Source organism: Vigna unguiculata, chromosome 9, assembly GCF_004118075.2.
Source record: "Vigna unguiculata cultivar IT97K-499-35 chromosome 9, ASM411807v1, whole genome shotgun sequence".
Classification (NCBI taxonomy): Eukaryota; Viridiplantae; Streptophyta; class Magnoliopsida; order Fabales; family Fabaceae; genus Vigna; species Vigna unguiculata.
The window spans coordinates 32053871-32067019 of record NC_040287.1 but is presented as its reverse complement, the minus strand read 5'-3'; the positions used below and the strand labels follow the sequence as shown (position 1 = coordinate 32067019).

The 13149-nt window shown below is 29.5% G+C and overlaps 2 protein-coding genes across 2 annotated transcripts; one reads left to right on the top strand and one right to left on the bottom strand.

Moving 5' to 3' along the window:
• Nucleotides 1–752: 752 nt before the first annotated feature.
• On the bottom strand, nucleotides 753–3491 carry LOC114195856 (WAT1-related protein At1g70260-like). Its single transcript, XM_028086276.1, has 7 exons — nucleotides 3213–3491; nucleotides 3037–3099; nucleotides 2823–2939; nucleotides 1792–2032; nucleotides 1508–1666; nucleotides 1261–1412; nucleotides 753–1113 (listed from the first exon to the last, which is right to left on the bottom strand). The coding sequence occupies exons 1-7, from the start codon at nucleotides 3410–3412 to the stop codon at nucleotides 954–956; spliced, it is 1092 nt and encodes a 363-aa protein (XP_027942077.1). The 5' UTR covers nucleotides 3413–3491; the 3' UTR covers nucleotides 753–953.
• Nucleotides 3492–8772: 5281 nt separating this feature from the next.
• On the top strand, nucleotides 8773–12875 carry LOC114164332 (WAT1-related protein At5g40240-like). Its single transcript, XM_028048966.1, has 7 exons — nucleotides 8773–9121; nucleotides 9226–9288; nucleotides 9564–9677; nucleotides 11606–11840; nucleotides 11948–12106; nucleotides 12192–12343; nucleotides 12424–12875. The coding sequence occupies exons 1-7, from the start codon at nucleotides 8946–8948 to the stop codon at nucleotides 12584–12586; spliced, it is 1062 nt and encodes a 353-aa protein (XP_027904767.1). The 5' UTR covers nucleotides 8773–8945; the 3' UTR covers nucleotides 12587–12875.
• The last annotated feature ends 274 nt before the right edge of the window (nucleotides 12876–13149 follow it).

Below are 13149 nucleotides of genomic sequence, written 5' to 3'. Positions count from 1 at the left end.
AGGAGGAGGAAATGCTACACATTAGAGTTTCTATGAAAATTCTAGTGTTTTTGGTTTAGACTTGTGTTTTCTCTTTTGAAAACTCTAATGCAAGTTGTGTATATAAATTGTATAGCAGTTTATCTAGTTTTTGTGGGAACTAACATAATGTTTATACTTTGGGTTTTATGCTTTGAGCTATCGGATGTGCAATGTTTTGTTTGATGGTTTAGACTATTAAATGGGATATTAAAATATATATATATATATATATATATATATATATATATATATATATATATATATATTAGCTAATGTATTGGTCATATGGTTCCTCTTTTATTTTGATATGGGTTGTATAACTATTGTATGTGGAATAAAGCATCTTTTGTACTTGTCTTTTTAATAAAACTTTGCTTATAAAAAGATAGTTAAAGTAATATTACATCTATGATTGATTGTTGAAATTTTCTTTTAGCCTTTTGATTTTATAACAACTTAAATTTATAATCTTTAGTTTGTCTAATTTGTGGGAAAGATGATTTTGGCTGTCTTTTTCAAGAAAAAGAATGCTCTCTCTCTTTTGAAGAGTCTATCACCCTGATATTGTGCATATTTTGTCAAGTCTTTTTGGCTTGTCGAATTTCTTTTATATAACCACGATGGGAAATTTGAATGACTCGACTATAAATATGTGGGTCACGTATATATCAATACAGTAACGATGAATATACATGTTATATATACATATAGAAATCTTTTCTACAACGAAGATATTGTAAAGGTTTCAATTCCACTACCTTTTTCTTTTTTCTTTTTGCACGCAACTTATATATTTCATGTTACATATATAACTGGAAACTTCTATGAAACGATATGGAGGAAGTTCTGGTAAATAGGTGAATTTCTCAACCATATGTTTCGAAGTTTTATTCACACGAAAGTGAGAAAGAGTATGATAGTAATAACTCTATTTACACTTCCATCTTTTCTTGCAGAAGTGGTATCTTCTTGTCCAAAGAATCAGAGCTATCTTCAGAGCTATCTTCAGAGCTTCTCTCTTCTTCATTTCCTTTGATTTGTCCATATATCACTGTATAATATCCCATTCCAAGCAAAATTGCTCCGATCACACTGCATTTTTTTTTCAAATAAAAACAAATTACGTATGAAGGAGAGATACAGACAAATCAAGTGAACCAAAGTCTTGTGCATAATTAATCACATCAGAAAAAAAAAAGGCATATAAAAATATCCATGGGTTGAAGAGACTTCAAGTACCTTCCATAATGAAGACTATTAGAAAAGAAGCAAAGTCCAAAAGTAGTGGCGAAGGCAATACCAAAGGGCTTGAAAAGTGATACATAAAGTGGACCCTTCATTCTGGTTAACCATACTTGAATATTTGGACGAATCACACCTCCTACTAGTGCCTGTTAAATATTTCTCATCAGCAGCACATAATTATGTTTTTCTGTTATTAATTATGCATATCAAATAATGATATTGAATATGTGTTGATACTCACAGTTAGAACAATGAGAATAAGATCCTTGTTACGTTTTATCTTCCAAGCATTTATGTCTCTCTCGACTATACACGACACTACTGCACTGAGGATCGTTCCAATTAAGCTGGAATAAGAAACCAACTTCATTGGTTCTGGATATTGCTGGATGGTTTCTTTCTAGCAGGGAGAGAAGTAATAAGAACAACCTTGAATTACCACGAAGATTCATTCGAAAGAATAATATTGAGGATAGAAAAAAAAAATATGAAAAGGGTTTGAAAATTAAAAGAGAAGGTGTATACTTGGATAAAGTTGGAAAGTGAAAGTGAGAAAAAAGCTGTAGCAAGCAAAGCGCCACCAAGAAGCCAAAACTCTGGTGTTGAGGAGAAGACAAGAAGTTGCTTCGTTTGTTTAAGGTGGTGAGAAGAGGGTCTTATAAGTGGTCCCTTGAAGAATTCAGCTAACACTGCTCCCATTATTGATACCACGATACCAATTATTTGGACTTGGATACCTGTGCTTCTTAAATTCAACTCTGCCTTCCTGAAATAAACTAAAACTATTAATTAAATTGATTTATAAGTTCACATCATACTTTTCATCTCTTAATGATTATTCTTTTTTTAATATCGATCATTCAAGTATATGATGAAATGATATATATATATTGATAGAGTTAAAATTTTGTGTATGGTAAAAGTAAATTGAATTCATGATAAACATTACTTTTGGAATATTATTATAAAATTTAATAAAAATTTCATACATATATAGTTTTGTCGTTTCATTAGTATATACATGGTTTTTTGGTCATATCCTTTCAGTAAAACAACACGATAAAAAAAAATAACTAAACTTATTTCATAAGTTTAAATTTATTTAAGCACAAAAAAAATTAATTTGTAAGGAAAAAAATTACTTTTTCTTTTCTATATAAATATTTATGGAAAAAAGTATGAAATACTATTATATATATATATATATATATATATATATATATATAGTAATGATAATTTGATTTATAAAATGTTTTCTGCGTTTATAGTTCTCATTTCTTATGATTTAAATTAATGAAATAATAAATAATTATTATGCATATGATTGTTAACCAGTAATTAGGAAAAAAAGTTAGCGTCCGACTTTTATTTTACATCAGTGAAAATGATCTAAAAGCCGTTTCAATACAGATATATTATCGTTTTTTGTACAATTTTACAATTTACTAATAAAGTATAATATCGCATAAATCTTTTGATACACATATGGCAAATGTGCATTGTGATCGAAATGAAGATGTGTATAAAGAAATAAGTAACGGAAGTTTTTGAGGAACCTGAGAATGAGAGAGAGAAGAAAGTTAAACGTTGGAATCAAGTGTCCCATGGCACACACAAGTATTGGGGAACTATAACTTAGACCCAGGAATAAAAAGCTCTGAGTCATGGTTATCCTGCAAAATCATGAATACAATACTACTGCATAAAAATGCATAGAAGTTTAATTCCATTATTCAAAAACCCTCAAGAGAGAGAAATGCATGTGTATACCCTATAAAACCAAGGAACAAGAATCGCATGAACAAAGAGAAAGTAAAAGTTGGCCGCTCCTTTCTGTGAAAAAAAAAAACAAAAAAACAGAACATTGAAATCAGAACCAAAACAAATCCTCCATGCAAACAACTTGGTGCATGTTAAGGAAAGAGGGAAAGAAGAAAGAGAAGGACCTGTCCTCTTGGTGTGATAAAAAGGAAGAAGGGAACAGTAGTATAGTGGCCAAAGCATTGGTATAAACTATGAACACAAATGGGCTCATTCCATTAGTTATTGCAGTTTTTGCGAAAATAGTGAGTCCTATGGTCCAACCTTCCATAATCACCATGATTATGAACGGCAGCACCTCAGACATCTTAGTCTTAGCCTCCATTGAATGTTCTTCTTGTGTTCTCTCTTAAAGAGTGATATATGTCAATGGTGGTATTGGTATAAATAGAAACCCTCTTACCCTCTCTATATACTGAGTTGCTCTTGAAAAGCTTGGTTTCTGCTAATATATATAAGAAGCAAAGAGAGAGGAATAGAAGACATGGGCCATGCAAATATAACCCTTCAACAAATGGGGAAGGTACTTTGGAGGTGAAGTTGCATCTCGTGTGTCCCAAATTCTTAAACAAAGGACCAAAGCTGACGTTTTTAAATCATTGAATATATATATTTTATTTTGTCTACATTCTCCATTCATTTGTCCTCTCTTCATTTTGGTCTTAATTAACGTTTTCTCGTTGAACCACCAGAGGTTAGAAAACACTTGTATATGTACTAATGTGGATCACTCTCTGGTTTATTGTGCTTATCTTATGTGTTTTTTAACCATATGGTATAAATATATGAATAATTGTGGACCAATGAGGGAAAGCTTTCTAGTATGGTTAATGAATTAGTGGAAGACATCTTTTGTGGCCCTACCATTGAGGATATTTAATATGAAAGATTCAGTTAATTAATGTCTGAGGGAAATGTTATGTGTGAAATATTTTATGAATGTTTCTACATTTTTTGTCAAAATTGAGATGAATTAATGAAACTCGACGAGGTTGTCGTCAAGACTCATGCGCTTGTTGGTGGGCCTGTTGGCGAAGCCTGGTCAATACAGTGTTGGGGGAAACTAGAAAGTACCAAACTGAGCCCATAACATTGTTACTGTTGCTCCTTCAGAATTTGAAAGGTTGCTATGAGGAGAGAGCTGAATTTCTTCCCTGTTATTTTTTGATTTTAAATTCCTTTCATATACTGGAGCCCCTCACAAAATGCTTTTATACAATAATATCGACAATGTGCTACCATTAACTTTTTCTAATTTTATTTTATAAAAGTGGTCAATGATAAAATAGGGTTGACGGAGGCAGCATAGTGAGAATTCTATAAAATAAGGATCTATTTGCATTGCTACTAACAAGAAGTGGATAATGCTTATATCATTTCATTCTGTAAGGTGGACCAGAAAATAAAAAGAAAAAAGATTGACATATTTTAAAATGACATTGTCATAAAATTGATAAGGGTGGTTATATTGAACAATTTAGATATAGAAGAAAATAAAATAAAATTCAATTAATTCTCATGAGAATATTAATTGGATGTAATACTATATAAATGTGATTTTTCTTAAAAATAAATACTTGTCTTTGTGGAAAAAAAAGTGATTAACATATTTAATTTTAAAAGGTTTCTACACACAAAATAATATAAAATTTACAAAAGAAACCATAATTATAAGATAATATTTCATACATAATAAGTAATAATAGGGAAAAAAAACTCATATTCATTTTTAAATTTGGGATGAAAATTTTGTAAATTATAAATTCAATGCTGAAATTAATTAGCACTTAATTGGTTCAAATTATATTTTATAAATTTAGAAATATAAAGAAATTTAATTTGAATATCAATTTGATTGAATGGATCCAAATCTGTTAACATCCTACTGTATCATTCACTTAATCACATTTTGTTATATAAATTAGTAGAGTAAACTTACAAGCTTAAGATAATTAAACCATTTACATAAATTTACTTAATTGGAGTTAATATGTTGGACCTATATGTTTAATATCAAATTGAAATTTAAAGGGGAAAATGACTTTTCTTTGCCTCCACATTCCAAGTAAGAACTCATCTTATACGACATTTAAAACTTTTAAATAAAAAAAAAAAGTGGGAAGTTTCTTTCCCTCAAAGTGGAAAAGCGAAAAATAAAAATTATGACTTTGACATTGTTAAAATATTGGGCAGAATGATGTATAAGGTCGGTGTATTTATAAAACATAGCAAAACATGTTTTAGTTTGTCATTCAATCAATTAATTAATTATACTGAAGTGATATTGTAATAACATGCTTACGCTCAATATTTCTTCATTTGGATATACTATTAAAGAACTGATTTAAGGACACTCGGGAGAAAGAGGAAATAAAAAAATAGGTATAATGTAAAACAAGATAAATAAAAAATATTCTTATAAATAGGTATATGTATATTTAGAATTAAGAGTTGATTAATTATTGAGTAATTCAGTTCAACAAAATTTGATAATTGTAACAATTCATTATCTATACACCTAAGCAAGCACTCTTTCTTCAATATGTTTTGACCAATGTCAACGTAAACTGATATACCAGAAGTAGTTTACTCTGTTAACACAACTACAAATACAAAATCAAAATCATAAGAACTCTCTTGAAAGCATGATGGAAATGGATCATCATTTTGCATTTTAAATGAAAGTCAATGTGTAGAATATCAACAAAGTCAATAAATGCTTTTAGAAACCATGGCAATCTTCTTTGTGGACTTCATGCACAACATATATTAAAAAAAAAACTTTTCATTTTTGCTTCATTTAGACCGTGCAATCTGAAAATTAAAATAAGTTTTAAATTACATAATTCAAAAATCAATCCTAAATTAAAGATAATTACAAAAAATATGATTTTTAGGTTGTAAATATAAAAAATATTTAACTTTTAAAGAACACGATCTATAATTTATTCTTTACCTTCAAATTATATATAATCAACTTTTTTATCAAAATAATTTTAGAGTGTACAATTTTAAAATATTTTTTAATTTTTAAATTGTCCAATTTAAAAAAAAAAAAAATCAGAAACCATCCATGTTTTAAAGCCCACTCCCCAACCATCTTTATAATATTACATCTCAAGATCATAACCATTAATTATCAGAAACCACTCAAGGGATAAAAAGAAAAGAGCGTCTGTAAATTTAATAAATATTTTGATTTTTATGAAATTTTATTTTATAATTTAATTTAAAATATATATATAATTATATTTTTTAAATATTTAATATTAAAAAAATATATTTATTTGATATTGAATATTTTATAATATTATGTTTATTTTTTATTATAATTTTTTAATTTTTTATAAAAAATCATATTGAAATTATAAAAAAATAGCTATGAATATAGGTATCATGTATATACCCATTCTTCAATGAACATGAGGATGGAAAAATATTATAGTCCTTGAATATGGATATGACAGCGATGATGAATTTTTTTTCTTTGAGAATGAATATAACATAATAAAGTTAAATCATTTTATTGGTCTTTACTTTTGTAAAAAAATTTTAATTAGGTCTTTTTATTGTCTTAATCAGCTTCTTATTTTGAAAATTTTGTTACAATTAGGTCATTTTTGTTAGTAGTATACTAACGCTGTTAGCTATGTGTCATGTGTCAACAAGTGATTTTTTTTTTTTTTAATTTTTAACTTTTTTTATAGTTTAGAAAACATAAAAATTGTCATGTGTCTAGGGATGTCAACGGGGCAGGTAGGGTACGAGTAATAGTTCTCCCGTACCCTACCTGTTAGATAAATATTCGCCTCGTACCCATACCCATATCCGTCAGGTATCCGCCTATTTTTTTTCATATTTGTGGGTATCCACGAGTACCTGCGGGTATTTACAAAAATATTTTAAAAAATAAATATTTAACCATAATTAGTGCTTGAATCAACAAATCCACCTTCTTCGATTGATTCTTGAAAAATAAACAAATAAAAAATCACTAGCAATTTATATTATAGTTTATTTTTGAATGAAATATTAAAGAAATTACTAATTTCATCAATGTCCACACCTTGTAACATTGTATAAAGTTTCATGTTGTCCAATTTAATCTAGAAGAGCCTGAAAACATAAGTTTATTAAAAATTTCTAACAACACTTGATTAAAATATCTAAATAAAAGTGTTAATTTCATTACCTTCCATGTTGCTCCATAATTAGTCTTGGAGACACATCAATGCCTCCACAATATCTGAAAGTAATCTACTCTGATGTGGGGTAAGAATCTGACCACCATTACTGAATGAAGACTCAAAATGTTTTTTACTAATATATATATATATATATATATATATATATGAAATATTTTTGTGAATTAAAGTTTAATGAGTACGGGTACAGATACTATGATACCTTACCCGCTCCGTTAACATGCGGATATCAAATCCATTTTTAATATCAGTATCCTACCTTGCAGGTTTTATCCACGGATACCCGCGGGTACGAATTTTATTGATATCCCTACATGTGTCAAACTGATGTTGTAACATGGGATAAAGGCGATGTGAAGTGACACTGGCACAAATTTCATCCTTATACCAAATTTATTTTTTATATAGATTTTACAATGATAATTTTAACAAAATTAAGTTTATTTTAATGCATATTTTGTATTGAACTTTATTTAAATTTTGTTTAAATATTTATATATCTATAATTTATAGATAAATGTTAGAGTGATTTTAAAAATAACAACTTTATAAATTTAAATATAAAATTTAAAACAATTTTATAACAATTTAAAATAAATATATTTATTTAAAATTTTACAATTCAATTTATAAAGTTGATATTTTTAAACCAACTTTAACATTTGCCTATAAATTATTAATATATATATATATATATATATATATATATATATTTAAAACAATATTTAAATAAAGTTTAATATAAAATAAAAGCTTGATCTTGTTAAAAATATTATTGTGACATTTATATAAAGGTTAAATTTTGTCTCAATTTGAATAAGGATGAAATTGCTTTAATTCTAAAAAGATTAGGATCAAATTGAGATAAAATAACAAATATAATGACTAAATTGAGAATTTTAACATTCAATAATGACACATGACACTGTCACTACCACGCCATACTGTCTTTGCCACGTGACACAACATCAACTTGACATGTGACCATTTTTATTTTTTTAAAGAAAAATTATAAAAAATAACAAATTTAAAAAAAAATTAAAAAATAAATCAAAAATACCTGCTAACACATCACATAATTAACTGTGTGTACTAGTAACGAAAAAAAGTTAATTATAATGAATTTTCTAAAATAAAAACCTGATTTAGAAAAAAAAAAAGACTTACTTGAAATTTTACTACCAAAATAAAACCAATAATTCGATGATTTAACCGAATAATAGACCTCATTCTATCTCGCTGCGATCCTTAATTTCTAAACCATTTTAAAGTTGATTTAACTTATTACAGATTTTATTTAACAAACATTAGAATTTAATAAATAAAATATAGGAATAAAATAAATGAAAAAACTAAATAATAAGAATTAAAATTACTAATTAAGTGTGTAAATTATTGAAAACAGGTAAATTGCATTTCTGTCCGCAGCCGCAACAGGATTTTGACAACCTCTGCTGCAATTTGTTTAAGACGATCTAATCCAACGGTTCTGCTTTCTAGTACAGAGGAAACCTTGATAGAAACACCGGACAGGATAGAAATAGTTTCATAAGAATGAGGAAGAAACAGAGAGTGGAAGTTGACTCTGAATTGAAATAGGTTTCGCGTTTTCCTTGAACACTGCCGCTGGTAATAAGTGCAATTTATGTGAAGATGGGGAAGTTGACTCTTCCGTTTGTTGGAATGATTATGGCGGAGTTTGCTCAGGTTGGGTTAATCATATTGAGCAAAAAAGTCATGGCACAAGGAATGACCAATTTCATCTTCATCTTCTATTCCAACACAATCGCTGCCCTCCTTCTTCTTCCCATTTCCTTACTTATACACAGGTTACCACCTATCTTTCTCTATAAATTATTATCAGTTCAGTTGCTATTTTTCAGAACTCGACCTCGCCATTAATGATTTATGATTGGCTTATAATACTTGGCAGATTTGAACGTCCTCCAATCACTTTTTCCATCCTTTGTGAATTCTTCCTGCTTGGACTGCTCGGGCAAGTTAAAAAATTTACCCATTTCATGAATATTGTGCAGAGATATATGTATTTATATATTGTGCATTAAAAAAATGTGTTATCAGTTTTTGTACATATTTTATATAAAACTTAATTTTACTCTTTATGTTCTTAAATTGATGTATTTGCGGACAGTTTTTTGCTATACAAAGTTAGAAAGAGACTGAACGCACACAGCTGGAGAATTAATTTATTAATTTGAAAGTACAGTTGATTCTAATGCCTGAAATGCGTTTTGTTTTAGTTTGTTTTAGTTATTTGGCGCAGGCTTTTGGGTATGCTGGGATTTACTACGGCTCAGCTACACTCAGCACATCCATGCTCAACCTCGTTCCTGGTTTTACTTTCGTACTTGCTGTTCTTTTTAGGTTCATCCCGCTTCCTTCTTCTTGCTTATGTCCTTACCCTTCCTTCTGTGTGTGCTCTTGCTTCTTGTACTTAACTCTAACATGATTTATTTCGTTATGGGGGCAATGTGAATGTCATTTTTGGTTCCACAAACTAGATGTGGTTTCCAAGTTTTTGCTTGCCAATGGGTTTCTAAACGTGTTGCTTTCAATATTAAATCAATACAATGTGAAGATTATATTTTCATATGACTGTTGAGCGTAGGGGAACTGCATGGAACTATATATAGTTTGGATCAGAATATTATTAGTTTTGTGGATATTAATTAGGTTTGATTAAAATAGATATTACATGGAAGTGTTGGGTATATGTTAGGATCAAATTGCAAGGTATGGAGTTGTAAGAACAACTTACTCTAGAAAAGGGATTGAATAGAGCTCTAGACTTTTTCTAACAAACGATAAATCCTCTATTATCCAAACAAAACGACACAATAATTTTATACTGAACTCACGAGTTATGTTTAGTCTAATTCTCTCTTAAGATAACTAAGAGGTTTCACTAATTAATCACATATTACATATGATACACAAACCACTCCTAGTTAGTCTATCTCAATCTCTTCCTAAGATTAAGACCTCAAAAGATAGTACAGAAACTATCTAAGAAAAAGCAGTTTAGGCCCACTGATTGATTCATACTATCCCACAAAACTTAGAACCCACAAAAACACTTGGAAAGAATATGTAAGTTAGTATTTCCATATGTTCTTCACTTTAGACTTGAGTCTTGTATAACTTTCATGAATTTGACCATTGCTTCAAGTGATTCTTAATATCGTAATCTTTACTGATTGCTTGAAATCGTCGTTGCATGACTTGATTACGAAACTGAAGACTGGATTTACATAGATACTGCAAAGCGTATCATAAAAAAAATTTGAATATATGCAGTAAAAGTATATGATTGAATGAAATAAATCACTTCATGTTTCATTTGTTTCTTTTCTTAGCTTCAGTATGAACGCTGTGAAATATTTTGTTTAGGCAGATTTTGTAACTAGAAGATATAAACTTACCAAGTATACTTTTGTTTTAATTCTAGTTACAGCTGATAATGTAGAATATGTTTAGCACTTTATACAATTATATGAGAGGTCATCTAACAAGTGTTGGTACAAAACACACATTATAAGGTTTATAATAAAGAACATATACATATGTATAAGTCACATTGAATAATAGTTATCATCAAAAAGTTTTATATAGGGATGGTTTAGTAGTTTTAGATTGGTTAGACCGTCTTAGTCTCGATAGGAGTTTGATTCAAAGTTGGAATTCTAGTGTACAATAAGGCTTTGGGCTTTCTAACCATAGCGACTGGCTCTTTTGGCATGGTTCTCCCAAGATTCTTACCATAATCTTTGAATTCCATTTCTGGTTTGTTTTTCCAGAAATTCTCTTCCCTTTAGATGAAGTTGTTCCAGATAATCTGGATCTATCCCTCCAAGCGCTCTGGTTGTGGTCATCATAGTAGTAGCAATGATGAATAAAGAGGAAAATTGGCTTTGGAGCCTTCTAGGCTTTGTCTAACTCTTTGGTGTTCTAGGTGCTATAGATTGCCAATTATGTTTTCTCTTGAAAATAAAATAAAAAATATTTCATTTTGGAGTTTGGACACCTGATGCCAACACGATAACTTCATGATTCTGTATTTATATAATTTTTTTTATCAGCAAAAATGATTCTTTATATAAACATATATCTGGATCAAATGAAGAGTTTAGTCGGGTGGGTAAATTGGAAAGTCTTTTTTAGTTATTTTAAGATTAAAGGCTCGCAAAATGTGTACTTTATTTCATTAAAGAGCAAATGATGACATTGTTGTTTTTCTATTGGTGGTTCACCGCTATAGATTTATTTAAACTTTTCCCACTTTCTGGTTCCAGAATGGAACAATTAGATTGGAGAAAATTTAGCAGCCTAGCTAAGTCCTTGGGAACAATAGTATCAATTGCTGGTGCATTTATTGTGACTTTGTACAAGGGCCCTGCACTTTTGCTGGGAGTGTCATCGGCAAACTCATCTCCGAAGCCACTTTTATCGGAAGATTCTAATTGGATACTTGCAGGATTATTTCTCGCTGTTGATTGTGTGATGGCTTCAGCATATATTATTTTACAGGTAAAGTTACCACCATAGTATTATTGACAGAGCTCTCATAATCTGTGATTTCTACCAGCATGGTTCAAATACTCTATGTTTGGTTAATGTAATTTGCTATATTACAGGCTTCTACTCTTAAAAAGTATCCAGCAGAGTTGATTGTTGTATTCTTTTATTGTTTCTTTGTGGCCATTCAATCTGGTGTGACTTGTTTAGTTGTGGAAAGAGACATCAGTGCTTGGAGCTTGGAACCTAAGTTAAGGTTGCTTGCAGTTTTATACTCGGTAATCAAAATAAATCAAATTACCGCTAATAATTACTGCATTATCTTTACCTAGAAGTATGACCTTCATCTGTAAACATTGACAGGGAGTCATGGGCTCTGCATTTCAAGTTGGTGTTAGTTCTTGGTGTTTGCACCAGACAGGACCAGTTTTTGTTTCCATGTTCAAGCCCTTAGGAATAGTCATATCAGTGGTTTTAGGTGTCCTCTTCCTCGGAGACGCATTCTATCTTGGAAGGTGGGTTGTGTAGCTTGTGTTTGATTGTACTATTGAGTTTATTTTATCCAATATGAATTCATTGTTACCATTCAATGCAGTCTGGTTGGTGCTATTGTGATTGTTGTCGGGTTTTATTCTGTGTTATGGGGGAAAGCCGAAGACATTAAAGATGGTGGAGTGAGAATGATACGTTATCCGAAAGTGGGAGATGAGCCCCTTTTGGAGGAAAACAGCCATGAAGACAACATACAGGGGCATTAGTTCATCTTAAAAGGATTCTCCAATTCTGCCATCAAATAGGCAGTTTTTAATATTGTACTCAGAATAAAGGAATCTGTCCTGTCTCTGAAGTATATTATTTCTCTCCTTTCTTTTGAGGATGAGGACTAGTGGTTACCTAATTACTAGTGTGTAGGTGTGTCGATCTATAGTTGGAATTTAAAGATGACATCAACTTTGTGAGTTGTAAAATGTTTTGTTTTGTTCATAAGTCATGTTGTAATATTTTTATTTGGAAAATTATTTTTTAATAAAATTTTGTTGATCAACATTTTTATAATAAATATTTTTATAATAAATATGTGATGACACCTCAATAAATGAAAAATAAATTTTATGTAACTTGAAAATGAAGAAAAAAAATTGGATGTATATTAAAAAATAAACTTTGTTAAATTTTATAAAAAAATTGTTAAAATATCATAGTCTTTTAAAAAAAATAAAAAAGGTTGTCAACACTCTACACTCTACACCACGAGAGAGAAAGACTGTGACGAGGGATGGGTCTCTATGTAGGTGATAAGATGTGACAAGAAAAAATGAAA